This window comes from Pelmatolapia mariae, linkage group LG4 (genome assembly GCF_036321145.2).
Source record: "Pelmatolapia mariae isolate MD_Pm_ZW linkage group LG4, Pm_UMD_F_2, whole genome shotgun sequence".
Taxonomy (NCBI): domain Eukaryota; kingdom Metazoa; phylum Chordata; class Actinopteri; order Cichliformes; family Cichlidae; genus Pelmatolapia; species Pelmatolapia mariae.
Window position 1 is genome coordinate 22311289 of NC_086230.1, and position 25321 is coordinate 22336609.

Below are 25321 nucleotides of genomic sequence, written 5' to 3' on the forward strand. Positions count from 1 at the left end.
AGGTTCTTTACGCAGACTGCCAGCACCCTAAACACCCCATTATTTTAATGGGTTAACATGAAAACCAGACAGTCTAGCAGAACGAATAACCTGTGCTGGGACCGCAGCTTTATCCATTGTTTTGTGCTGTATGTATTGCCACATACACCGCATTCCCTCACAGCCACTGTGTGAGTATGGATTTGTGTTTTGGAGAGTGTGGTTTCTAGCCCTTACTGTATTTGATCTGGCATAGCTTTCTATTGTGGCGATGGGCTTTGCTCTCCTCAGATAAGAGAGCAGTTATGTCAACACTGGGTGCTGTGAAGGAGCCGCCTGGTCGTGTTGACATTCTACAACATTGCTTATTTACTCTGACCACAGAGTTCAGTCATCATCTAGTTACTAATACGCTAATAACCAGAATCTTTCTGAGGGTGGAGCCCCCTACTGGCACTGCCTGGTACTGACTATCTGCCTGGCAGGTGAGTAAAGAGGAGTAGAATGGGGGTAACAAATGGCTTTGAAAAACCCTGAGTTTAAAGCAGGCTGCTAGCAGACTGAAAAAAAAGCTTGACAAATGCTTCTCACAACACACACAACCCCTTACAGACTCAGGCAGCATGAGTCTGCATATTGAGCTGTGCTGAGCAGCCCTATCAGTAAAGAGCCAGTGGAGCAATCCATGCATAATTAGAGTAGGGGGAGGGGGTTAATTGACTTCTTTGAGAAAGATCCTGATTTCTATCAGCCAGTCCCATAATCATGTGAGTCAGGGCTCTCATTAAGCCCCCTCCCTCATTTATCTCTCTTCTCTTCTTCTCTTCCCGTCTAACCCTTTGGCCTCTTATACCCCCCCTATGTTTGTAAAAGAAAAGAAAAGAAAGAAAAGAAAAGAAAAGAAAAAAGGTGAACCCCCATCGGCTCCTGCTGTGTCCTCACCAGGCCAGGAAAGGGTGAGCTAGATTTATAGCTAGCACCTGAGTGAGTAAGGTCCACATAAAGACATGATAAATGTACATTCACATGCACACCAACACTAAAAGCTCCAGACTGCAGTTGACCCGACTGCGACCTCAGTGTGGTAATGTGCTCACCGGCAGATATTAGCAGCAAAAAACAGTTACATTCAGCCCCGTGGCCAGCAGTGTTCTCCATATAAAGTTGCACAAAAGATGCAAACACATTTTTTTCATTTATTAGTGTCAACAATGATGCTCAAACCACAATGCAGCGGGAACAGCACCATAACAAGTGTTTTGAATTATTTACAAGCAGAAAGTATACACTGCATACCGACATGCCTGCTTGCCACAAACACAATACGTTACGCTGGCATGTCAACACCTATGAATATTTACTTGAAGCATATCCGCTACGACAAGGCTTTTATTCAACACGGTTTTAAACCAATCGCAAAAAAGGACTACGGCTTCCTTCTGGCTGCCGTCCTTTTCGCTTCCCTTTCTCCCTTATTCTCTCTTATTCTATTGCCGCTTTGTGGAAACAGTGAAAGATCTGGAGAAAAACTGAATTCCACTGAGACGGAGTGAGAAAAAAAATGACATGAAAAAAAGAGATGAAAAGTGGCAAATGAGAGGTTTCCTTCACAAGCCCATAAATCACAAGATGTGGGCAGGGGCAGTATAAGGTCTACCTTAAAAAATTTTTTTTAAAAAAGACAAACGTTTTTCCCCCTTTTTTTAAAAAAAAAATCCTTTCACAAGTAGCTCTAACCACCATTCTCCCTTTGCATGTTCACAAATACAAACCTACACAAACATATGTGCATAATCAAAAGAACACAAACTTTCTCCCTTCCTCTTCGCACAATCTCCCAGATGGTGTATGTGGTGGAATGGCACTGCTCCCCACCAATCTGGTTGTGGCACAGCAGCCTGCCTGACTGGCTCAGAACCGTGCCTCATAAAAATCTCTTGCAGTTAGGTGCAGAGCGGCCTTCAAACAAAAGCAAGTCCAAGCAAGCGTGCTGTAATGAATCCTGCTCAATCGCAAATAAAAACATACAGGGTGGTAGACCCTGAAGTGCAGCTGCTCCTTCAGGTAAGAGACATGGACCAATGTGGGGAAATATGCCCTTTGGTGAACTTGGTTCATGCATGCAGTGCAGGGCTACATACTTGGTGAGAAGCTGGAAGAGCAGAGGGGCATAGATACCCTACTGGGATTAGGTATGTGTTGAACTGGTAGGGAGGAGGTGGAGTAAGCAATGGGAGCAACTGTCAGCAGCCTTTTTAGCTTCAGCGCTTGCGTGAGTTAATGTGGACTACTGCTGGATGCTAGACTTGAAAGCACCGCCGTTACACTCGACATACGTGAGCTGGGTAAAGCAAGGTGACGAAACGGCTGGTTTGGAGCGCCGGGAAGGCTCAGCCGGTGCTTGAGAAACTTGAGCCCTGTGCAGGATGGTCCCAGAGACTGATGAAGATCCAAAAGGACTTAGGATCTGCTTTCATTCTGAGTGTTCGCCATCTGCCTAGCTCGAAAGAGAACCCATGGAGCTGGAGAAAACTGACAACTGACAGATGAGACACTGAGCGCAAAAAAAGTGTGTGTATGTGTGTCGTGCATGTGTACGAGTGCAGTCAGCATGTCAGTATTGATCCTCAAAGCAGCTCCACTTTCTGAAATAAGATCTGTCAAACAGGGATACACGCATTTAGTCACACACACACACAGACACACACACACACAATAGAGTTAATACACTGTGGACCTCATAGCTTAAAGAAAATTTGCTCTCTAAAATAACAGACATCTGCACAACCCTCACATGTTCCACTCTTCCCAACAATCCTCTGCTTCCCACACAGCTGCCTACTTTACCGCTATACACGTGGTATTTATCCATCCAGTTTCCATGTGTACAAATTATTCTAGTCTCGCAATACCCTGTTACCAAGGATGACCAATTCACTCCTCATACCTCACTGCTTAGCCGACACGTTACTGATCTTATACATGAATTAATAAACTCAAACTCATCCCATTTTGTTTCCTAACAACCACACACAAATAAACATACGCACGACACATTTATGATTGGTAGTCATCAGTGGACTGTTGTTGGGGTTGCATTTGGGGTCCCTGCTGTATGAGAATGCCTCCTGAAGATCTCTCATGTGATCCTATGAGTAATCCTTGAAACACACCAGTCTATGTAAGAGCCATGACTAAACCAGTAAGTAATCAGCACAGATACACACTAGAAAATTCCTGTGACTCTGTTGAATGTTTTCTCTGACCTCCAGAGCTCCGACAAACCACAATGATGTCTGTATTTTTTCTGCCTAGATAAAAAACAGACAACACAGGCCTAAGGGTCTGAAGAAGAAACAGCAGATATTTCCCATAACTGTCAGGCCATATGCAAGGAATATCATGTGATTTTAAGCACTTTACTGCTGAGCTTCTTGCAGAAGCGAAAGAAGCCTTCACACCTGAATAAAACACATACACACGCAAAATCCTAATTATAATTTAAATTATGAGGTGAAAAATAAGCACAGCTTCTTAAAAGTCCTACCTGATTACTTCAGGAACAGGCTTACAATGTATAAATCCATCTGTGTGCTATTATTCAGACATACCCGCTAATCAGCAACGTAATTGAAGCAGGTGGATTTATCAACCAGCAGCCCCATAAAGAACTGGAGAAGAGAGAGATGGATGGAATATAAAATGCCCAGAGATGAGGTAGAATTAGGCACCTGCATCAGCCCCCTGTCCACCCCCACATGCTGCCCTCTCAGCTGCCTGCCACTCTGTTTCCTCTCTCACTCCTTTCATACAATCTCTACACCACACGGCTCCTTTGATTGCCGTTTCCCATGGGCATACACAGACACACACACAAATACAACAGAGGCATACACACAAAAACTCAAAACACACTAAAACACACTTCTTCTGTACTGTTCAGAGACAGTTGTGCCAGCTGAGTTTTGATTTGGAAAGAAAAGTTGCTTCTACTACAAATAATGACAGGCACTCAAGAAACAAGCGGAGCACAGCTATCAAACAGAAAACACACACGCACGCACAAGTATGCAAAAACTTGCGGAAAAACATGCAAAAGCACCAAAAAAACACTCCTTAAAAGCAAGTTTAATCAGAGATACACACAGGCAGCCACCCACACATACCAAACACACACACACAAGTGTGTTCACACACCCTCCTATTATGCTGTATAACCAAAAGGCATCGAGCCATTTCAGCAGCTTTCTGAGAGCCAGCCAAGTAAGAGGTCTGTCAGTGCATTAGCCAGCATGTAATCATAGCCCAACCTCACTGCAATTAGAACTGGTTCTAATTCTTCACTGGAATCGCTGCCTTCTCCCACCACTAATAGTTTACTTTACTGCAACAGCTGACAGACCCAACCCTGCCTCCCTGCTACAACACACACACATCCACAGCTGTAGCTCGTCCGTCAGCATGCCAGATCAAAGTGGATCCTGGGAACAGTCCCCTGCCATGTCCCACTTGTCCCACATGAATCCCATGAGTCTTTAGGCTGTGACACAGTTCACCTTCGTGGTGAAACTCTGTGAGTAAAGGCCTCTTCTTTGCTTTCGCTCACTGCCTTAAAAAAAAACAAACAATCTCCTTACACAAATGTGAATGAGAAATGACAGTGAAATCACGGAACAACTGCAAGAATAAAACACGTAAGTGTTCCTAAAGGCTGTCTATATAAGAGGCAAGCATGTAAGGCGTGGGTGGCGAGAGAGTACTGGGGAAACTTAGCTAATGAAGACTGAGGAAGAGGGAGCACTCCCTATACCGATGGCATTGCCATTAGCCTGTGAGCGGATGCACTTGGGTGTCACTTCAAAGCATTCCCCACTATTAACACTAGAAGTCCCAGGCTTTTCTAACCCTCTGTCAGCCAAGTGGAAGCTAACTTGGCTAGTCTGTTAGCATCAATTCATATGTAAATTGGGTCGTTACCTGAGAATTGTGGAGGGGAGTGGGGGTGTGTGAATGATTGCGGATTTCTAACTGCAAACTGCCTCTTTGTTTGTGTGTGGGGAGGGGGAACTGCTAAAAGCTGTGAACTTCATTTTGTGTTCGTCTTGATGCATTCTCAATCATCCAGGAAAATAAATCTCCAAAAGATTTATTGATAAAAACAGTACAAAAAAACCAAAAAATATTTCTACAAAAACAACCGTTTGTACACATATTTACAACTAACAATAAAAAGTGAGTGAGTGCATTTCAATCACTCACAATCCTGGCACTGCCATGGTAGCTGTAGTCTGCATTTACCACATGTGTATCTGTAGCAGTGAACACGTCGCACAGTGGCATGATTGTTCTTGCATTTGTGTTTGACCTGACACGTGGCTCTTTTTCCAGGGCTAGGTGTGGAGGGTTGTGTCCGAAGCAACTGTTCTTTTCTTGCCTTCTTCCCAGCCATATGAGAGTTAGCCAACTCTCTTGCAAACTCCACCAGGAAGTCCACCCATCTTTCCTGCATCCCGGTGCATGCTTGATACAGCACATGTGCATTCAGTGCTGCCATGTCAATCATGTTATAGGACCGTGTACTCCCGCACCATCTGGTCCATCACATCCACGCCACACTTTGTGGTGTTGTAAAGGGTGACAGTGTTTGGCTTCCTTTTGGTGGTGTTATCAGTCTGAACCACACTGTGCATGCTGCTAAGAATATAGACTGTCTTCTTCCGTTTGGCCACATACGCCGTCAGCGTGGGAGCAGTGGTTGAAAATACCTAAGAAATAAGATAAATTGTTATTTCCATAGCACTTTTACACACAATGAAACACATAAACATAGAACCACAAAAGACCTGCAGCCTACCTGAGTGGTGAATTCATTGCGATTTGTGTATCTAGCGGATTGAGGAATTTCCCGGCGAATCTTGCTGACTGTGCCGAGGATGGTGGTTTTCCGTCTAAGAAGTTTTTGCGCAAGTCAAAGCGATGTGAAGAAATTGTCCGTGGTAACATTTCTGCCCTTGTCTAGGAATGGTTCCATCAGCCTCATCACTACATTTTCAGACAGTCTCTCCCCACTGGGACGATTGGGGTCCTTGCCAAGATATGGGAGGACATTGCAAATGTACTTGGATTTTAGGTCACAGGCCACCCAAAACTTGATCCCAAACCTGTCAGGTTTACTTGCAATATACTGCAGGAAACAGCACCGAGTCTTTGATCTTGATCTTGATCAAAGATCTTGATATTGCGGGGGGTTACTAGGGTTCCATCACTACGTGACTGCTGGTCAGCAAACCTGGGAAACCCACAGATCATTGGAACTATGCCGCGTAACTGCTTCCAAGACATCATGCAACACCTACGCTTTGATGACAGGTCCACCCGCAGTGATCGAGCAAAGACTGATAAGTTCGCTGCAGTTTCCAGTGTGTGGGAATCATTTGTCACCAACTGCATCACGTGCTACAATGATGATGAACAGCTCTTCCCATCAAAGACTCGGTGCTGTTTCCTGCAGTATATTGCAAGTAAACCTGACAGGTTTGGGATCAAGTTTTGGGTGGCCTGCGACCTAAAATCCAAGTACATTTGCAATGTCCTCCTATATCTTGGCAAGGACCCCAATCGTCCCAGTGGGGAGAGACTGTCTGAAAATGTAGTGATGAGGCTGATGGAACCATTCCTACCACGGACAATTTCTTCACATCGCTTTCACTTGCGCAAAAACTTCTTAGACGGAAAACCACCATCCTCGGCACAGTCAGCAAGATTCGCCGGGAAATTCCTCAATCCGCTAGATACACAAATCGCAATGAATTCACCACTCAGGTAGGCTGCAGGTCTTTTGTGGTTCTATGTTTATGTGTTTCATTGTGTGTAAAAGTGCTATGGAAATAACAATTTATCTTATTTCTTAGGTATTTTCAACCACTGCTCCCACGCTGACGGCGTATGTGGCCAAACGGAAGAAGACAGTCTATATTCTTAGCAGCATGCACAGCGTGGTTCAGACTGATAACACCACCAAAAGGAAGCCAAACACTGTCACCCTTTACAACACCACAAAGTGTGGCGTGGATGTGATGGACCAGATGGTGCGGGAGTACACGGTCCGCAGAGGAACACGGCGCTGGCCAGTTGCCGTGTTCTATAACATGATTGACATGGCAGCACTGAATGCACATGTGCTGTATCAAGCATGCACCGGGATGCAGGAAAGACGGGTGGACTTCCTGGTGGAGTTTGCAAGAGAGTTGGCTAACTCTCATATGGCTGGGAAGAAGGCAAGAAAAGAACAGTTGCTTCGGACACAACCCTCCACACCTAGCCCTGGAAAAAGAGCCACGTGTCAGGTCAAACACAAATGCAAGAACAATCATGCCACTGTGCGATGTGTTCACTGCTACAGATACACATGTGCTAAATGCAGACTACAGATACCATGGCAGTGCCAGGATTGTGAGTGATTGCTGAAAATGTTGAAATGTACTCACTCACTTTTTGTTATTTGTAAATATGTGTACAAATGGTTGTTTTTTTATTTTTGTTTTTTTGTACTGTTTTATCAATAAATCTCAGCAACAAAGGAAATACACCCATGTGTGTTGATTTCTCCCTAAGGCAAACTGAAACACAAGTTTCCTTGTGGCTCAGGAAACTAACCACTCCAAGTGGTTCAGCATGGCCCCACCTTATTTACATAACAAAAGCAGCTGTTCACAGGTGATTAAGGATATTAGCTAAAAGCCTACCAGCCATTTGGCTCGACGGTGGGTTTTATAGGTAGAAAAGCCAAATGGCTCTTCTCTGGGACTTCTAGTGTTAATCAGAGGCTATCCAGCCCTCCGGCAACGACCCTGCTAGCTGTGCCGCTAACTACCCCCCTAAACATAAGCACAATGGAGCTATCATTACGGTCGTTACACTACACCTCGGCCAGACAGAGCACCTTTATCTCGGCATATATGTTACACATTCGCAGCCAATTAATTTACCTGCCACGTCTGAGAATAAAGGAAAAGGAGTGGGTGGTGGCAGTTTGGTGTATGCAAGCAAGCATTTCCATTATGTAGGAGTTTATGTATTAGGGTGGGGGGATGGGAAGAACCTGTCTCAGGTTGCATCCCACAGGCTGTGCATTCAGCCTCTTTTCTTTTTCTTCTTCTTCCTCTTTTTTTTTTTGTAATGAAAACACCTGCAAGAGGCTGCAGCCTGCCTGCCCCCCCCCCCCCCCCCCCCCCCCCCCCACTCCAAAAAGAGGCACATCCCTGGCCTGATCTGGCTCTCACCTGGCATCCCCAGGCAGGAAGCCCAGTGCCTCCCCCGCTCCAGCCCCACCGGCAAACTGCAGCCACTCAGCTGGGTGTCAGCCACCAAGCTTGAGGATTAACTACAGCACTGGCCCCGTCTCTTTAATACTAGATACATTTTATACAATGTTAATCCCCAACATCAACTCTTACTTCGTTTTGTTTGGACTGTTTTGGATGGACGGCGCTCTCCACTGGGTTAAAGTAAAAGCCTACAGGGCACGGGTGCAGAATTTATTCTCTTTTATTGGGGTGACTGTCAAGGCTAATGGATTGGGGGAAAAATGAAAGAAAGAAAAAACAGAAAACAGCAATTGCTTTGTTTTGCTGTTGCTTGTTTCTCATAAATTTGCACATTCATGTTACATGAGGATGAGAGGGCTTACAATACAAGACACTCTCCCCCTCCCTGTCCTGTTGTACTGTACTGAGACACTGCAGACTGTAGCAGTGCTGAGGGGATGAGATAACCGCTCACCATTGTGAGAAAAGGCTGTCAAGGCTTTGTTTTTTTCCCTCTTTCTTCTCTCTCTCTCTTCGTCTCTCTCTCACACCCTCCTTTTATTCCTACTCCCCAACTGTCTTTCTCCCTCCCTCCCTCCCTCCTTCTCTCTCTCACTCTAGAATATGAAAAAAGCTGGAGTAGTGGTTGCAGAAATAGCCCTGTTTCTATAATTAGATGTAAACAGATGAACCAGACTCTCAAGCTTGCTCTGTCCCACTGGCCCCATGGCCTCCTGGGAAGGAAGATGTGTGAGTCTGCATGACATGCTTATGCTGTGTGTGTGTGTGTGCATACGCAAGTGTGTACATGCTGTTTTTTATGCGTATGTATTTGTAATGCACCAGCAAGAGTATGACAGCATTTGACAAGTGTGCATCTAGACTTGCCGTCACATCCCTCTCTCTGTCCGGTTTTTCTTTCTTTCTCGAGGAAACAAAGTAACCTTAACTCGCTAACACCAGAGGGGAGGTCAGTGGGCACGCATGGCAAGAGGAAAAACTTTACTGCAAAGCAGCGACAGCAGACGTACGCACATCTGTTGCTGCAAAGCCAGTCATTTACCCCCGGATCCACGGGATGCATACTGTATCAGAGAGAGAGGAGGCAGTGTAGCCTAGTGGTCACATCAGGCAGAGGGGGCAGGAGGAAAATATGCAGAAAGAGATAGAGGGCAAAAAAACAACCATTTTGAGGAACTGGTGGTGGGGGGTGAATATGAAAAGGGTGGGGGGAAATGGAGGATGTGGGGAAGCTTCAGGGAGGAGCAGAAAGGGTATGACATGGATCATCAAAGAACAAACGTGTAGGCATGAGAGAATTTATGGTGCAAAACGAGTGATTTGAACAGAAAGCAGAAGGGGAGGAAGAAGTTTTTGGGGGGGTTCTGATCAGTGTCAGGCAGAGCTCAGGATATTCATGCAAGAGAGAGAGACCAAGACAGAGGGTGGAAAAAACAGAGCGAGAGAGACAGAAAGTGCAACAAGTCCCTTTTGGATTGAGGACCTGGCATCTGGTTGGATATTCCCAAGAGACTTATTAAAATGGAATTCCTGATGCTAATCTTTGTTTTCTCACAAAAGGGCTGACACACTCTTCAGAGGCATACGGCTTGTATATTTAATGGCAATTTTCTTTTTTGCATATACTAAGTGGAACATCTTATTGTCTAGTACTGTATATCACAAACACCTGCTTCTCTTCACTGGCAGACTTCGAATCGTGGGTAAAGTTTATCTACCAGTTTGCCACACACTATCATTTATAGATTACAGTCATTTGAGTAAGGGAAGCTCAGAATCCAGAAAATAGAAAGTGAAAGAAATAAAGACAAACTCTAGAGAAAAACCATAGCAGTTGCTGAATTGTATCGTTGTTTCAAAATAAAAATCCAGACATTACAACATGTTAGTGCTGATGCATCACCACCTGGTACGGCAACAGCACCGCTCACAACCGCAAAGCTCTCCAGAGAGTAGTGCGGTGTGCTGAACGGATAATTGGAGGTGAGCTTCCCTCCCTCCAAGACATCTACAGGAAGCGGTGCCTGAGGAAAGCGGGGAGGATCATCAAGGACTCCAGTCACCCCAGCCATAAACTGTTCAGACTACTTCCATCAGGAAGGAGGTTCTGCAGCATCCGGTCCCGTACCAGCAGACTGAGAGACAGCTTTTTCCATCAGGCCATCAGACTGCTGAACACTTCATAGACACCTCACCCTCACTACTGGAACTTCAACATTATGCACTCCATACTGTATATAAATACCACTGTTCTGCACATACCAACCTCTGTATATTTTATATATCTTATTTTATTGTTTACTTTATTTCATTTGTAAAACATGTATATACATACTATATACACACTCAAACACACACACGTAGAAAAACATATTTAGTATACACATTCAGTAATGTATATACCTTTACATATTGTACATATATTTATTACTTTTTAGATTAGCCATTTTTATATTTTGCTTGTTTTACGTTATTGTATTTTGCACAACTCTGTTGCTTGTGAAGCTCGCACACAAGAATTTCACTCACATGTACTGTACCAGTGTACCTGCACATGTGATGTGACAATAAAAGTGATTTGATTTGATTTGATTTGATTTGATTTGAAAGTGAAGCCTGCACAGCTACCCCGAAAAACTGTCATTTTCAAAACTCCTAATTTGTGCGGAGAAAGAACACGCCATTAGAGCAGCATGCTGTTTCCTGTGAATGCAGCACAAACTGGGACTGCTACACATGCCGCACCAAGTGGCATTAAATTCTGCCAGAGAACTAACATCAGATCCAGCAGAGACAGACTCAGACGTTAGAGGGTTAACAATGCACCTGTCTAGGCCTCACAGCCAACCACGGGGTGCCTCAACTCTAGTGGGGTGGGGTGGTTTGTCTAGAGAACACTACCCCAAGACACACAAACACACACGCAAACCCACCCACCAACCCAAACATAACCACACACACATTCATATCACTCGTGTGCTTGCAGTATTGTCACTGACCGCAAATCTGCTAACAACAAAAGGGCCCCCCCTATTTTTTTTTTTTTTTGTTCTTTTCACTGAACGATTACAATAATAAAATTGAAATTAAAAAAACGGTAATCTGGATTTTCTGCTTGAGCCGTTAATAATGTCTAACAGCTGTCACATGCAATACGGCCATGCGCTGAGGTGGGCCTGGGGCTGCCTGATGAGAAGCAGCCTGATACTAGAAGAGAGAGGGAGGGAGTATGAGGGGGGGCAGAGAGAGATCTGAATCACAAACAAAATAGCAGCGGTTGGCTTTGGGCAAACGTATCAGTCTATTTAAGCAGGCAACAACACTTTTATTTTCATTATTTTTTGCGTGCATGCATATGTGCGTGCCTGTTCATCGTGGCTTCGTTGGATTCGTCAATTAACTTTTCACTTCCTCACATTGAGTGTAAAAACACATGAGAGGGTTTTGAAATCCAATACCCTGAAATCCAATACAGGAAGGTATTACCCTGGTAGTCACCGTCACCCATGGGACTCCTTTGTGTTTGTCCTGTGTACACGCCCCAAGCTCAAGGCAAGGGTTCTGTGGCATCATGCCACATGGTGTGGTTTGGGTAGCGGACTGAGTCAAGAGCCTGTATCTGAGGTAACATGGCCACCAGTTAACCAAAATCCTCTTGCAAAGCCAGATCCTTTTTTTTCTCTACCCAAAGCATTCACTTTGTGTGAACAGTTTTGCTGATAAGCAACAAAATTTAAATAATAGAACTTTAAATTTATTACACTCAGTGGCTGATTTAGATGCTGAAATCAATTTTTTCATGATCACTTAAATCATTAGTAAAAAAAAAAAATCATTTTAATGATACAGATACACCTAAAGTCTTGTTACTCTTGCAAGCAAAGGTATTTGCAAATATGTAAGGGGCTTACCCTTTCACAGACAGTTGACTGCCCTTGCCAGTCAGTTGGATTTCCAGGGGGGGCGCAGTGTCAGGGGAAGGTGACAGATGGCAGCTGCACAGGGCAAGGTGCTATTTCAGCCAGGTGTAGGATGCCAAGCAACACCTCCACTATTCAGGGGGACTCCACTGACAGCATGTCTGAACTGTGTTATATCACAACAATCCACAAATGAGCCCAACAACAGGCCATGGTTCTCACTCTGTTTTGCAGAGCCGTAGCGTAAAGCCAAATAGAACTTGGCCTAAGACCCATGCTCTGTCACTGCACATCAACTATAGTGGCCCCTGTGTACAAGTAGCCTTTTAATACAATGCTCACTATATTCAAAATTTATGTTCGCTCAGATGTCACTATAGCCCAAAAGGTTTAGAGTTCCAGAGAAAAGACTAGTGGCAGGATGAGTGAGGCTGGATGCTGTGCTGCTAAATAATTATACTGGCCATGAAACACACTCCAGCCGCTGCTCTTGTCTGGGGTCAACAAGGAAGGGGAGTGGGCAAAGGCAAACAGGAGCTGGGTACAAACCCGGTGAGTGTTCAAAACACTAGAACTACAAGGCCAAGAAGAAGAAACCTCTTTTCCCACAAACAACCTTCACTCACTCGCTGAAGTTTATTGTTTTAAAGACCCTGGTTGTACAGCCCCTTGCTAACTCCACCAAACACCTGTGTTTGTCTTTGAAGCCTCTTCCCAGCATCCACAGACCCATGGGACAGTCCAGCAATGAGACGTTCAATAAAAGTCCCAGTAAAGTTATTTATTCTCCTTTGGAAAAAAAATGGGAGAAGCCAGACAGCATGGCTAACCTTTGAAGGGGGGTGCTGCTCAGATATCCAACTAGGACATAAAAACCAAGGGAATGACAGGGACATCCTACCAGAAAACAATAAAAGGGGTGGAAGGGGCTGTTTTTTATCTTTAACAGCAGCTGTAAAACACACACAAAGCTGTGGTCTACAACAATGGCCCAGGGGCAAGGGAGGGTGGCTAAAACAGAAGTGGCAGGAAGACCACTACTTCCCAGACACAAGAGTCTTCCTGCTGGAAAGAAAGGAGACTGAAAAATGGAAGGGAAAAAGAGACAGAGGACAGCCTATGGAAAGGGAGGCCGGGCAGATGCAAAGGAAGAGGAGACTAAGTGAGATGGCATAAATATGACCTTTGATTACATGGGATGTTTAGAGCAGAGCTCAGCCATGGACAGGCTGTGAACCCCCCGCTGCTTTCACACAGCCACACCTCAGTCAGAGCACACTGATCAGAACAATATGGCTGAAAGATGAGCCCACAGCCATAAATGCCAGCAGTAAAGACAGCTCCACTGTGTCTCCTGCTCTGACACTATCCAACATCTGAATCTTGGCCTCACAGCCAAGCGAAGACCGTCTCCAACTCTGCATCGGAGCCAGAAGAAGATAAAATTACTATTTCAAAGTCCTTGTAAATGAACTGGCCAAATTAAATCGCATTAGAGGAGTTTACAGGTCTGTGTCGAACTGTATCAGCAAGTACAGGCAGAGAGAAGTTGCTCCAATGTCAGATTCCCAGAACACAGTGCAAGTGTAAACTATAAATCGACCACCTGACATGCATTACAAATGACTGGCTTGTAGTAGGTGAAGATGGACAGAGGCAAATGCAAACTGACAGAATCTCTACTGGCTCTAAGTAACATGGTTCGGTGGACAAGAGGGTAGAAGTGTGCATGTGGCATGTGGGGAAAAAAAACAAAGGAAATTTTTCCCAGAAAAAAAATTCAAAATTCCAAAAGCCTGTTAGGAACAATGCCAGAGGAGAATGCTGCAACTGCCATCGCTCTTTTTTAGCAGCAATGGGTGAAGGGAGCGCTCGCAATAAATACCTCCGCAACGTCAGAGGAACCCTTTCAAGGAGCCACATCAGAAACCCGCCTTTGAATGCATTTTTACATCAACCCTGAAATATTCATGCTCTTTGTAAAGTATTCATGTGAACCAGTGTGCAAGTTAGTCCCCAGGGGTAAAGTGAAGAGAAACTGAACACACTCCGCAAACAACACGCTCAGTTGTGCTAATGTTGCCAACATACAGGACACTTGAAGGGACACTAATGACCTGCCCTGTCAAGATGAACAAACTGGAACCAGTTTGGTTCGACACCCTACAAGCATTTAATCAATCTTACATAGTAAGATTTGATTTAATGTTTTGGGGAAAGTGGAAAAAAAAATCTATATGAAAGTAATTAAATTGCAAAATAATGTTGTTCTTTCTTAAATTTTTTCAGAATAAGTACAAATCTTTTTTTCTTTTTCCTTTTACAACACGAGTTTACACTTAAATTGTGTTTTAATGAACTTTCTATCCAGGTGCTGGTATTAAAAGCTAGTTCTGCCACCAAATATTTCTTTTTTAAATGTCTAAAAAAATGCAACATGCAGTCTTGACAGAAATAATCCAATATTTTTAAAAGCTGCTATATATATATATATATATATATATATATATATACATATATATATTTAAATTATGCTTCATGTCTCATCCACATATCTGCATCATGGCATGCCTGACATTTACAAATATTATTGAAATAATAAATCAAATGCTGGACGTCAGCAGAGCGCAATAACAAAGTCATCCTAGTGGAGCCTAGAGAAGATTTGGAAATTATGTCAAATTATTTTTATGTTAATTCAATCAAACACTTGAAATGTAAAGAATAAAATCATTTTGCAGATCACGAGGATATTAGATGGCGCCGCTGTCACGCCCATGCGCTACTGACAAGACTGAGGAGAACAATAAACCACCTGTGTTGCTCATTGAACAGTGATGACATTTGGAAGGTAGGCCTTCGTGTGGGTAGCACAATACTACGAAAGGTACACCAAATATGGTTGGGGGGCAGGGGGTGGGGGGGGTGCACCTGTGCTCTGTAGCCAGCACTGAGCCTTCAGTGCTCTCAAGCAAAACATCTGTAAGAATGAATGGTAAGAAAATAAAAAAATAAAAATGAAAGACATATGGATGCAGGCACTGTGTGTGTGTGTGTGTGTGTGTGTGTGTGTGTGTGTGTGTGTGTGTGTGTGTGTGTGTGTGTGTGTGTGTGTCTGTGTTTGTGTGTCACTACTGCCAAAAGCACACATGAATGATGAGAGATGAATTGTGAAAGGCACCCATGAATTCTCCTGAATGACTAATTATGCCTCATGTTTAGTAGGATTTTTGCAAATGAATGCAGAATTTGGTTAGGATCTGGTTAACTTACTACAACCCTGCCCTGCCATAGCAGAACACTTTATTAAAAAATCCCAAACATAAATAAACAGACAAGTATATAAAATAACACAATTCAGAATTTCTAAAAAAAAATTAATAATAATTATCATCAGGGATGACATGCATGCTGAATTTTCACCACCAACACTGAGCGGGTTGTTACACTTTTAGCGGCTTGGGCATATAAAATAACTTTAAAGGGTTTAAATATTTAAATATGCCTTTTTGCTTGCCAGTAACCCAAGACTGCTCAGCTGCATCATAAACATGTGTTTTTAGGGGTTGCATTTACATATTTTCAAAGAAGATTCTTTCAAAAGTGGAGCTGTTTGATGCAATCAATACGCCTCTGTTTTGACTTATCTTATTTAAATCTCTTTTGTTTTACATGGGTGGACAAAATAAAAAGGGCCAACAAGCATTTTGTGATCCAGTCCATTAAAACAGCTGTGCAATATAATTATATTATCCGTTTTTTCCTGTCTGAACTGAATTCTTGCCATTATATATTTAATTAAATCCAGAATAATGTGTGAAGAGAATAAAAAAAAAACTGAATGTGGGCACAAAAAGTGATCACAAATCAAGTAAATGTGTAAAGAGGAGCACTTCCAAGGTTTTGTGGGGTGGAGGGACTGTGCATCATTTCCTTTTATTGTCCTTTAAAAAAAACAAAAAAACAAAAAAACATATCAGCTGTTGGAGTTAATTCTGCAGGGTTGTAAATTTTGGACTCTTCTGTGCAGACACAAATGTGCATACTTCCGTTTGTAAAACATTCACATTTGGGTTCACGTGAAACCCAAGTCACTTGCTAAACCTGATGCATTCACTGTGAACACATTTGCACCCCGACACTTCAAAGCCCAATATAGAAGGAGGATTAGTATTGCTTTCCTTCCTATAACCTTCATACGCCATAACCCATGCAGACCTGCTCATCCATCCATCCATCTATCCATTCCGTGCTTATGGCTCTGGGTATGGCCAAGGGTTTTGGTTAAGCGATGGCATCATTGTGACACTTTACAATTTAACGTGAAGTGACAAAATCTCATTTCAAATTCAGCTCGCGAGCCAGCAGGAAATCAGTGTCGTTGTGCTCTGTCCAGCTTCCTACGTGCAAACTAAAACAGCTCTTAAACACATGGCATTTACCCATCTTATCAAGTGACTATTTGTTTAACAAAGATGTCGTCATTACCTTTGAGATAAATGTTGATTCAGCTTAATCACAATTCCTGGTTTAAGGCCTTGTGTAAATCAAATCTCTCTTGATTTATTAGCTGATATTTGCATAGCGGATTCCTGTAAACAGTCACACCTGAGCAGCCCATAATTTATAACAGAAAACCCCCTCTATTATTCTCTTTTGTGCAAAAATAATCAGCTTGGTACGACTCCATATACATGCCCGACACCGTCTTGTATTCGGGCTGATAAATGCACAGCTGGCTTTATGGCACAACAAAATGAGAAGAAAAAAGAAAAAAGAAAAACAGTATTGTTGTGTGGGAGACACACACACATTATACGTTTGACTAACCTGAGTGGGGAGCCATTGGTATGTGTGAGGGGTAGTATTTCCCCGGCGGGAAGTGGCCGGCATGCTGCACAGAGCTGTGGCCCGAGGGAGCGATCCGAGAGGCGGCTCGGTGCACCAAGGCGCCCCGCTCAGAAAGGAGGTGCGCCGGAGCAGCGAAATCCCGTCCTTCCATTCCGAAGAATGTTTAGTAATCCGAAATCCGGATAGGGCAGGTCAGGAAAATCAAATGCAACCCATATAATAATCCTTTCCCTCGTATCTATGTGTTGCATTCAGTCGATCGCAGGCTTCTCCAGCCAAAAACGTAGCCCCCGATCATCTTTTCTGTCAGTGGAGAAATTCAGAGACATGTTCAGTAAATGGAAAAAATGGAAAGCTCATTTAAGATAAGCCTAACACGATGCAAAACATTACTGCAGTCTAGTACTATAAAATAAATGGGAGAAAACACATCATTAGTACCGCTTCATTTATTTCTGCTCAAATATCCTTCCTGTCACAGTAAGGATATATATTTAAAATATTGCTAATAAAAAAATAAACCTTACGACTTAAAACTAACTACAGAAAATAAGCCATCGCAGATACAAACGGCCACCGAGGCGCCCGAAAGCCCACTGAGCCGGGTTCAGCTTCGGCTCTATTGATCAGCCTGGGATACAGGCCTAAATATGGAGGGGAGTACATCAGATTTCACAGACACGTCGAGCAGGGTGACACATTTTAGGTTTCTATATGTTCAGTTTTGTATGCAAAGCATTACAATGCTCAGATTACGCCGAGCCTAAACATTTTATTCAACATCCACGTCAGCAGTCACCAGATGTCACCATCTCTAAAAGCACAATGACATGCAATATAATGATTTTGATCAACTGTGATTTCTGCGGCAATCTGACAATCCCCCCCCCCCCCCCCCCCCCCCCCTTTGTAGTTTTGATAGGGAGAGGAAACGTGTCGTCCTGTTTCGGAGGGTTAAAAATGATGGAAGCCTACTCAGCCTATCTCAAGGTGAACAACGCTGCCTGCCTTCTCTAGCTCGTCCTATTGTCTCGGGTTGATGCATGGCGTTTTTTTGTGCCTCTGTAATCTCCATCCACCTCTCATTACGCATGGCACCGTTTTGCTCTATAACGATATTAAGTGGCATAAATCGCGAATATATCATGCAGCATTTTCAAGCTACAAAAATGCCAGTTCTTAATAAATATGACAATAAAATAAACTATTTGAAGAGGAAGTCTGAGCTGTCAGTTCGCAGAGTTTCGACACAAATCGTAAGAATTGTATTGAAAATATTAATAGTAATAATAATAAATAATAATATACTTAAAATACAGCCTTATAACAGAGATGCATCAGCTCCTGAAAGGCATGGACTCAACACCCCCCCCCCCCCTCCTCTCTCTCTTTCTCCCTCTCTCCCTGAGTGTGTGTGTGAGCGAGTGTGTGCACGTGCGCGCGTCTGCGCGTGAGTATATGTGTGTGCGCATGTGAATAACTGCACTCTCACTGTCTTCGTCTGCCTTGACCTATTTCAGGTCAGGTAATCAAATGGAGTAGTAAATACATTACAGGCTACATCCTCTGCCATGCCGCAAAAATAGAAATATTTAGTCTGGATGGGAAAGTGGCCAATTCTCAAAATTAAAATAAACTGTATTTTACTGTAAAAAAAAAAAAAAGAAAGAAAAAAAAGAAATATATATATAAAAATATATATATCTATATCTATATATATCTATATATATATATCTATATATATCTATATATATCTATATATATCTATATATATATATATATATATAGATAGATAGATAGATAGATATTACGAATTTTAACAGGTCTCCCAAAAGGGGAAAGCTTATATTGTGCTTCAGTACTGGCTGTTGGGGGGGGGGATTCAAAAACAACTCTAGTAATTTCCAAAATATAAGTAAAAGATTCATTTTATATTATAGATTCTCCATCTGAGGTCATCAATAGCTTTTACAAATGGATTGCCAAGATAATAATCTATATCTGTTTCATAAATGTAATAACTAAAATAAAATGTAATTAAATTAAAACTATTTTTTACAACGTCCAATAGAGAGCAGGCATATTATCATTTAAGCTATTTCATTCTCAGAACCATTATCTCCCCATGTTGCCAGTTACAGCCTCCAATCCAATGCCACACCAACAACAATAAAATCGCTCCATACGCAGGTCCTTGGGAAGAAGAAAAAAATCGTATTGACCGAGCCTTCCTGAGGTAATGTGTGAGCTTGCATGTGAATCCTCAACGCGAAAACGTGAAATAAGCCCTGCTATAGCATTCATGGTAGCAGAAGATTGTGTTCTTGGGCTGCAAAGCGATCCAAGGTGAATGGCCGCCCGTCAGGAGGACTGCCTTTGTTTCCACACTGAGAAAGTGCTTTGCAGTCGGCCATTACCTTCCCCTCGCCATGCTGTTACGTTCAGCCTTTCCTGTATGCCAACAGACCTGTAAGAATAACACTACTGAGCATTTACCAGCTTTCTAAATATTCCAAAATTATACGCACGGGCATGTAATTGCTGCCGTGTAATCGCATGTGGTTATTTGTTGTTGTTGTTTTTTATTTTAGCCTAAAATTTGTGAAATCGTGCATCAAAAAATCGTTCGAATAACGGGAGAAAAAAAAATCAAAGGATCGACGACCATAATGCAATTGATTAAGCAAATGTCAATTACATTTGTAAGATCGAGTCGACGGCAGGAAAGCAGATAGTTAATCAAATCACGCGGTATAGGTCGGATAGTGCTGCGAGACAAGCGGCCCTCCGCGACAGAGCTGGCCGGCAAGGAGTGCACATCGGCCGGGGTGTGTGAAGACATTCCTCCCGTCCTCTTTGTATGCAAATTTTCCGCTAGGAATTTATACGTCTGGCAGCCATAATATATACACACCAATAGGTAAAGCACAGTATTCTAAACTATTAATCAAACGATATTATTTTTTATTTTATTATTATTATTTAAATAGCCGAAATTAAAATTAATCAAAAATAATTAAACTAAAATATAAAAACACATAAAATATAATACAGCTAAGCTTCTTGATAATAAAAAAAGAGCTGTAAGGTCGTTGATCAGTAGCCATTTTATAATATTACAGTGCATAATAATAATAATAATAATAATAATAATAATAATAATAATAATAGGCCCTTGATTATGTCATGTAAATGCAAATGTAGGGTATAAAATTACAATTTATTCCTCGGAGGATACAGCTCATCCTGTTTTGTTATTTTAGAAATTATAACAAGGCACTCTATAATGCACAGCATGCCACATACAGCCTGGCATTTTTTTTTAATCTGCATTTTTACTACACCATCTGTCATTTTACAAAGAGGAAACAGGCCCTGGTATGTTTTATTAAAAGTAAAGAAAATCAGGTATATAAAATTACTACTTACTGGTATGTTAAATCCTTGCATAACCATAAATTATAAAATCACAAAATTCAAGGAGGAAAGGTGCAAGGCCAAGTGCGACGCCCATTTAAAATCAAAATCTGAAATAAACCATGTGGCTAGAGTGTAATCCTACAGTAGACTATTTCCATCTGAGGCTGTGCAGTAGCCTGCTGGTTCACTCTATGGAAGCAGTGGGACCGGGGCTTCCGGCCTGGCTGGATTGCGGCTCGGATCTCCGAGCAGCGGTTTCTCTCCCGGTGCAACTGCGTACCTCGCGTCTCGAGGGCAGGGTAAACACACCCTCCCATTGGTCGGATACCTGCATGTTAATGAGCTCGTGCCGCCCGCCTGCGGACAGGGTGGTTTCCGATTGGCTGGCAGCAGAGACCAATGGTGTGGTGACTGGCAGTGATAAAAGGAGTGAAACGCGCCAGATTTAAAAGCACGGGATGCACAAATCGCTACAATAGAGCGCAGTGCACCACGAGCACAGCTTTTAATCTATCGCAGATAAAACTAAGATAGAGAACGGCTTCTTGATAGTATAAAATCAAGAATTAAACGGCACATATTACATTCATGTGCATTTAATTATTTATAGCAGTGCACCAAAGTATTCTAAGGAAGAGACACTAATAAAAAAAAGAGTTGTTTTAACCATTTACCAAGATTCTAAAGCCACAAATGAGCAATAATCCACATAAAAGCATAAACACTTAATACACACACACACACACACACATATATATATATATATATATATATGTGTGTGTGTGTGTGTGTGTGTGTGTGTGTGTGTGTGTAAACAAGAGAGAGAGAGAGAGAGAGAGAAAGAAGAAAAAACAAAGAGTACACTAGAGCATGGATGTCAATCTCATTTTACTTTTTGGGCCATATACATCCCACTTTGATGTGAATTGGGCTGGGCCAGTGAAAATGAAGGATACACGTATTCATTGCTCAGACTGTCTTGTAATTGTACATTTAGAGCACAAAGCTTTCTTTCATTCATAGAAAACGTTCTTGTACTTTGGTGTAGTGTGGATGGCAGTGGGGGGTGGGGGTCTTAATCAATAGAAAAGCTGTAAAACCTATAAAAATACAGTTAAACGTTCCAAATCTTTGCACAACTTTCTAAAGCTGTACAGGGGGCCGGATTGGAGTCTTTGCAGAGCTAAATCTGATCCCCAGGCCTTATGTTTGACACCCCCTATTGAAGATGTTAAATTAAATTGTTTTTGTTTTTTTAATTACTTATTTAAAGCTAAACAAGGGATCTTTGCCTACAAACCTAAAATATATCATTGCTAAAATATATAGTAAAATATATAGTGTTTAAATAATCAATAAAATAATACCGTTTTTATTCACAAATGCAGTTTTGAAAACAAAACATTGCAACACCAAGTACAAGCAGACTATTTATAGATTATAGATTAATAGCCCATATCTTTTAAAATGTTGTTAGCAATTCAAGGCGTTCATCCACGGGCATACATATAAACACGTGTACTTCTACTTTTCCCCTTCTTTACAGCCATTACAGCATTTCTGACCAATGCTTGCAAGACCAATTTATCTTATCTCCATGCGGAATCATGGAGATAAGATAGAGATTCCCCAATTTTATCCACGCAGTGCTATTACTATGGATTGGTTACTGCATTATTTTAAATGTTTACAAATGAATCCCCCATTGTATGCTTGCTTCTGATTGGCTGGCACGAGGCCAGCGCATTGTCAGTCACAGAATGTAAACAAGACTCTGATTGGCTGTTGGCCAGTCCGCATTGGGCTGTCCGGGAGGGAAAAAAAGGCAATAACTGGCCCTGCAGTTTCAAGGCGTCCCAGGTTAGATGATGAAAGGGGGGATAAGAAGAAACGGTTTTAAGGCGCCCCAAAGGCGGACCCCTATTGGCCCTGAAGCCATATGAGTCAAGCGTGAATCAAAGGGAATACTGCAGAGAGGGGGAAATTATATGTTGGATATTTAAAATAATGGAGGTTAGTTTTCGTGTAAATGCCGACTAGCGATGCCGGGGCTTTATGAAAAGTAATGAAAACAAGTGAAACGAGCCTCGAAACGATTCGGGTTATAGGCGGCACGTGAGGGCGCTGGAAAAGGGGGGCAAAAGAAAAAAAAGAAAACCCCCCAAAAACAAACAAACAGAAAAAAAGCTCCGGTTGTGGATCACCCCGCCGAGGTCCGCTTTAATGGAGAAGAAAACCTGCATGGAGTCTTTCAGCGCTTTAAAGTGTGGCTGCATGAGGTTTGTCGTAGTCCGGCCAGCGTGCTCCTGCTGCTGCTGCTGATGATGATATAAAAATGGGGGGAAAATCCAGCGTGATTTGTTTGCAGGAAATTTACTTGGAGTTAATCGGATGATCGCGTCGCATGCTGTTTGTCTGGCTTTCGGTAAATTCAGATCGGGGTGTAAAATACGAGAGCGAGGCGAGATAGCGGATGGATATGTGGAGAGGCTGGAGAGACGATCGTGAATGTGGTGCAGCCAAAATATTTGACTTTTTTTTTTTTTTTTTTTTTTTTTTTAACGACGGTCCTGCATGTCCCTTGTTACTATTCCAGCAATAGTTTGTTGACTCAAGGATTTACTGAAAATACTCTTGATCCTGTCTGCCTCGCTGCAAATGTGGGTTGAAATATTACTGAAGACGTGTTTTATTTTATTTATTTATTTTTTAATGTAGTATTTATTTTGAATAATAAAGAAGCGAACTGCCCTAGTTTATTTTTTTCTTATTTGGCAATGTTTGGATGATGACTAATAACTGTAATTATTCATTTATTTATTGGATTTTTTTAGTGTGTGTGTGTGGTTTTAAAAAGGTAGACTTAAGGGAATTTAAGGACAGCTATTTAAGGCAAGAATAAAGGTTTATGGTAAATTATGTGTGCACGTGTGTGTGTGTGTTAGACATCCATCTAAGAATCTTTTATTTTTAGACATCCATCTAAGAATCTTATTTTTAAATGGATAGCCAAAAAAAGAAAAAGAAAAGAAAAAGCGAGTAATTTATATAATTTTGAGCAAAAAGAAAAGAAGGAAAATCTCAGGCTGGTTTGGTGTCACTTCACTTCAGAGAGCCTGTATACCTCAGCCCTCTATTGCTAAAAATCAAAATATGCCCGACGTTAAGATGGACTTGGCTAATGCATTTCCCCCCCTTTCTTTCTTCTTTCGAGTCCGCTCAGTTGTGTGTGCACTGCCCTGTGTGAGATTTCACAAACGCTCGGCCACATTGCTTGAATACTAACTTGTATTTTAGCAGAAGGTGCTGGAATTTCATCTCATCATGAGCCCTTCTCAAGTGAGTGCGTGCAATGCGAAATATTCAAAAGGGTGCTTAGTTGCACACAGGAGCACACACGCTAATACGCGCGTGTGCACGCACGCCCACACACAACAGGCAGAGTGATAATTAATGCGGAGTGAGAGATTTCTGCAGAAAAAAAAGGAGAGAGAGAGACCGTTTTTACGACGGGGATTGTCCTTGATCAATGAAGCATTAATGATTGACAGTCTGTAGCCTCCCACCCACATCTATACACGGATAAAGGGCCCTTGGATATTAGGGAAAGGGGAAAAAATGCCCATATGATTTTATTTCCACAATAAAATACCCAGAAATATTACAAGCAGCCGTACATCCGGGGTATTTTGAGCGTTATATGGAATCCACGTGTACCAGGTAAATTTGGTGAAGGGGAAAAAAAGAAAGAAAGAAAACTTTACATGAATCAGAGATTAAAAGTCATCTAGGCAATTTTAATCAAATTTTTCTTACAATTTAGACACATATTCTAAAATCGTGGTCTATTGAGTTTAACCTAAAACAATGAGATTCATCCCTGAATGAATTTATTACTGGGGGTCGCTTTCATGTTTCTAGTTTGGCCAAGTTAAGCCTTCAAATGGCATGTACCCTGAAATAATACAGAGATGGTTGACAACAAATGACCTATGACCTATGAGTGTGTGTGTGGGGCCGTGTGTGTATCTGCATACTTGTGTGCTTGTAAGGTGCTAGTGCTAATAACTGTGAATTGTAGTGGCATATGGCAAAACCAGAAGCCTACTAGGACAGGACTCTATTTAAAACCGCCCTCTATGTGGCCCTGTCTTCACTTCAAGGAGAGAACTCTGGTTTTACCACACTAATAAAAAATATAGATGTTATTCTTGCAAAAAAACAAAAGGACACCCTCATTTCCATCATATTACCTATTGAGTGTAAACAAAAGCTTACTGAAGGTGTCTACAGCCAATGCACAGAATGTACACCCACCCACATCCACGCAGACACACAGTTATCCATCAGCTGTAGATCAAATGTCTGTGTTTGGCAAAGAAGTATATTTTGACTGCTTTAAAAAAATAATCAGTACAAATTTAAAAATGAAGCTTTTCAGTCAAATTATCACAGAGCTAAAAGTCTCAAGGTTTTAAATGATGCAGGTCAATTGTTTGTTTAAATGCAAGATCTAATCTTTTTCTCTCCAAGTTAGCGCTCTGTTGCATTTGCCCTTCTTTACCTTTAGGTTCACTGAGCCTCATGTCATATTTTAAAACCCTCATTACCTCAGTGAGGATTACAGTGGAGCAGCGGTTGTTTCCCCTGTAGCCCTGCAGGCCCACAATAGAAATGATAATATGTGAAAAGTGCATAACCAGTTGTTAGTACAATTCCATGCTTCTGCGGTAACATGAAGGAAATGCACTTAAAGGCTAAGTGAGTGTTCGTGCTCATGTATGTGCTGAAAAAAAAACATACTGAATTGTTGCAAGTAATGAA

At 42.1% G+C, this 25321-nt stretch overlaps 1 protein-coding gene across 12 annotated transcripts in view; it reads right to left on the minus strand.

Moving 5' to 3' along the window:
* The window catches only part of LOC134626261 (BAH and coiled-coil domain-containing protein 1), a 65336-nt gene extending 44617 nt beyond the window's left edge, over nt 1-20719 (minus strand). For all 12 annotated transcript variants that reach the window (XM_063471920.1, XM_063471922.1, XM_063471919.1 and 9 more), the window contains exons 1-2: nt 20507-20719; nt 17057-17380 (exon numbers count right to left, since the gene is read on the minus strand). In XM_063471920.1, the coding sequence (XP_063327990.1) occupies nt 17057-17228 (172 nt within the window). In that variant the 5' untranslated portion in view covers nt 17229-17380; nt 20507-20719. The remainder of the gene's footprint in view (nt 1-17056; nt 17381-20506) is intronic.
* Nucleotides 20720-25321: the final 4602 nt, after the last annotated feature.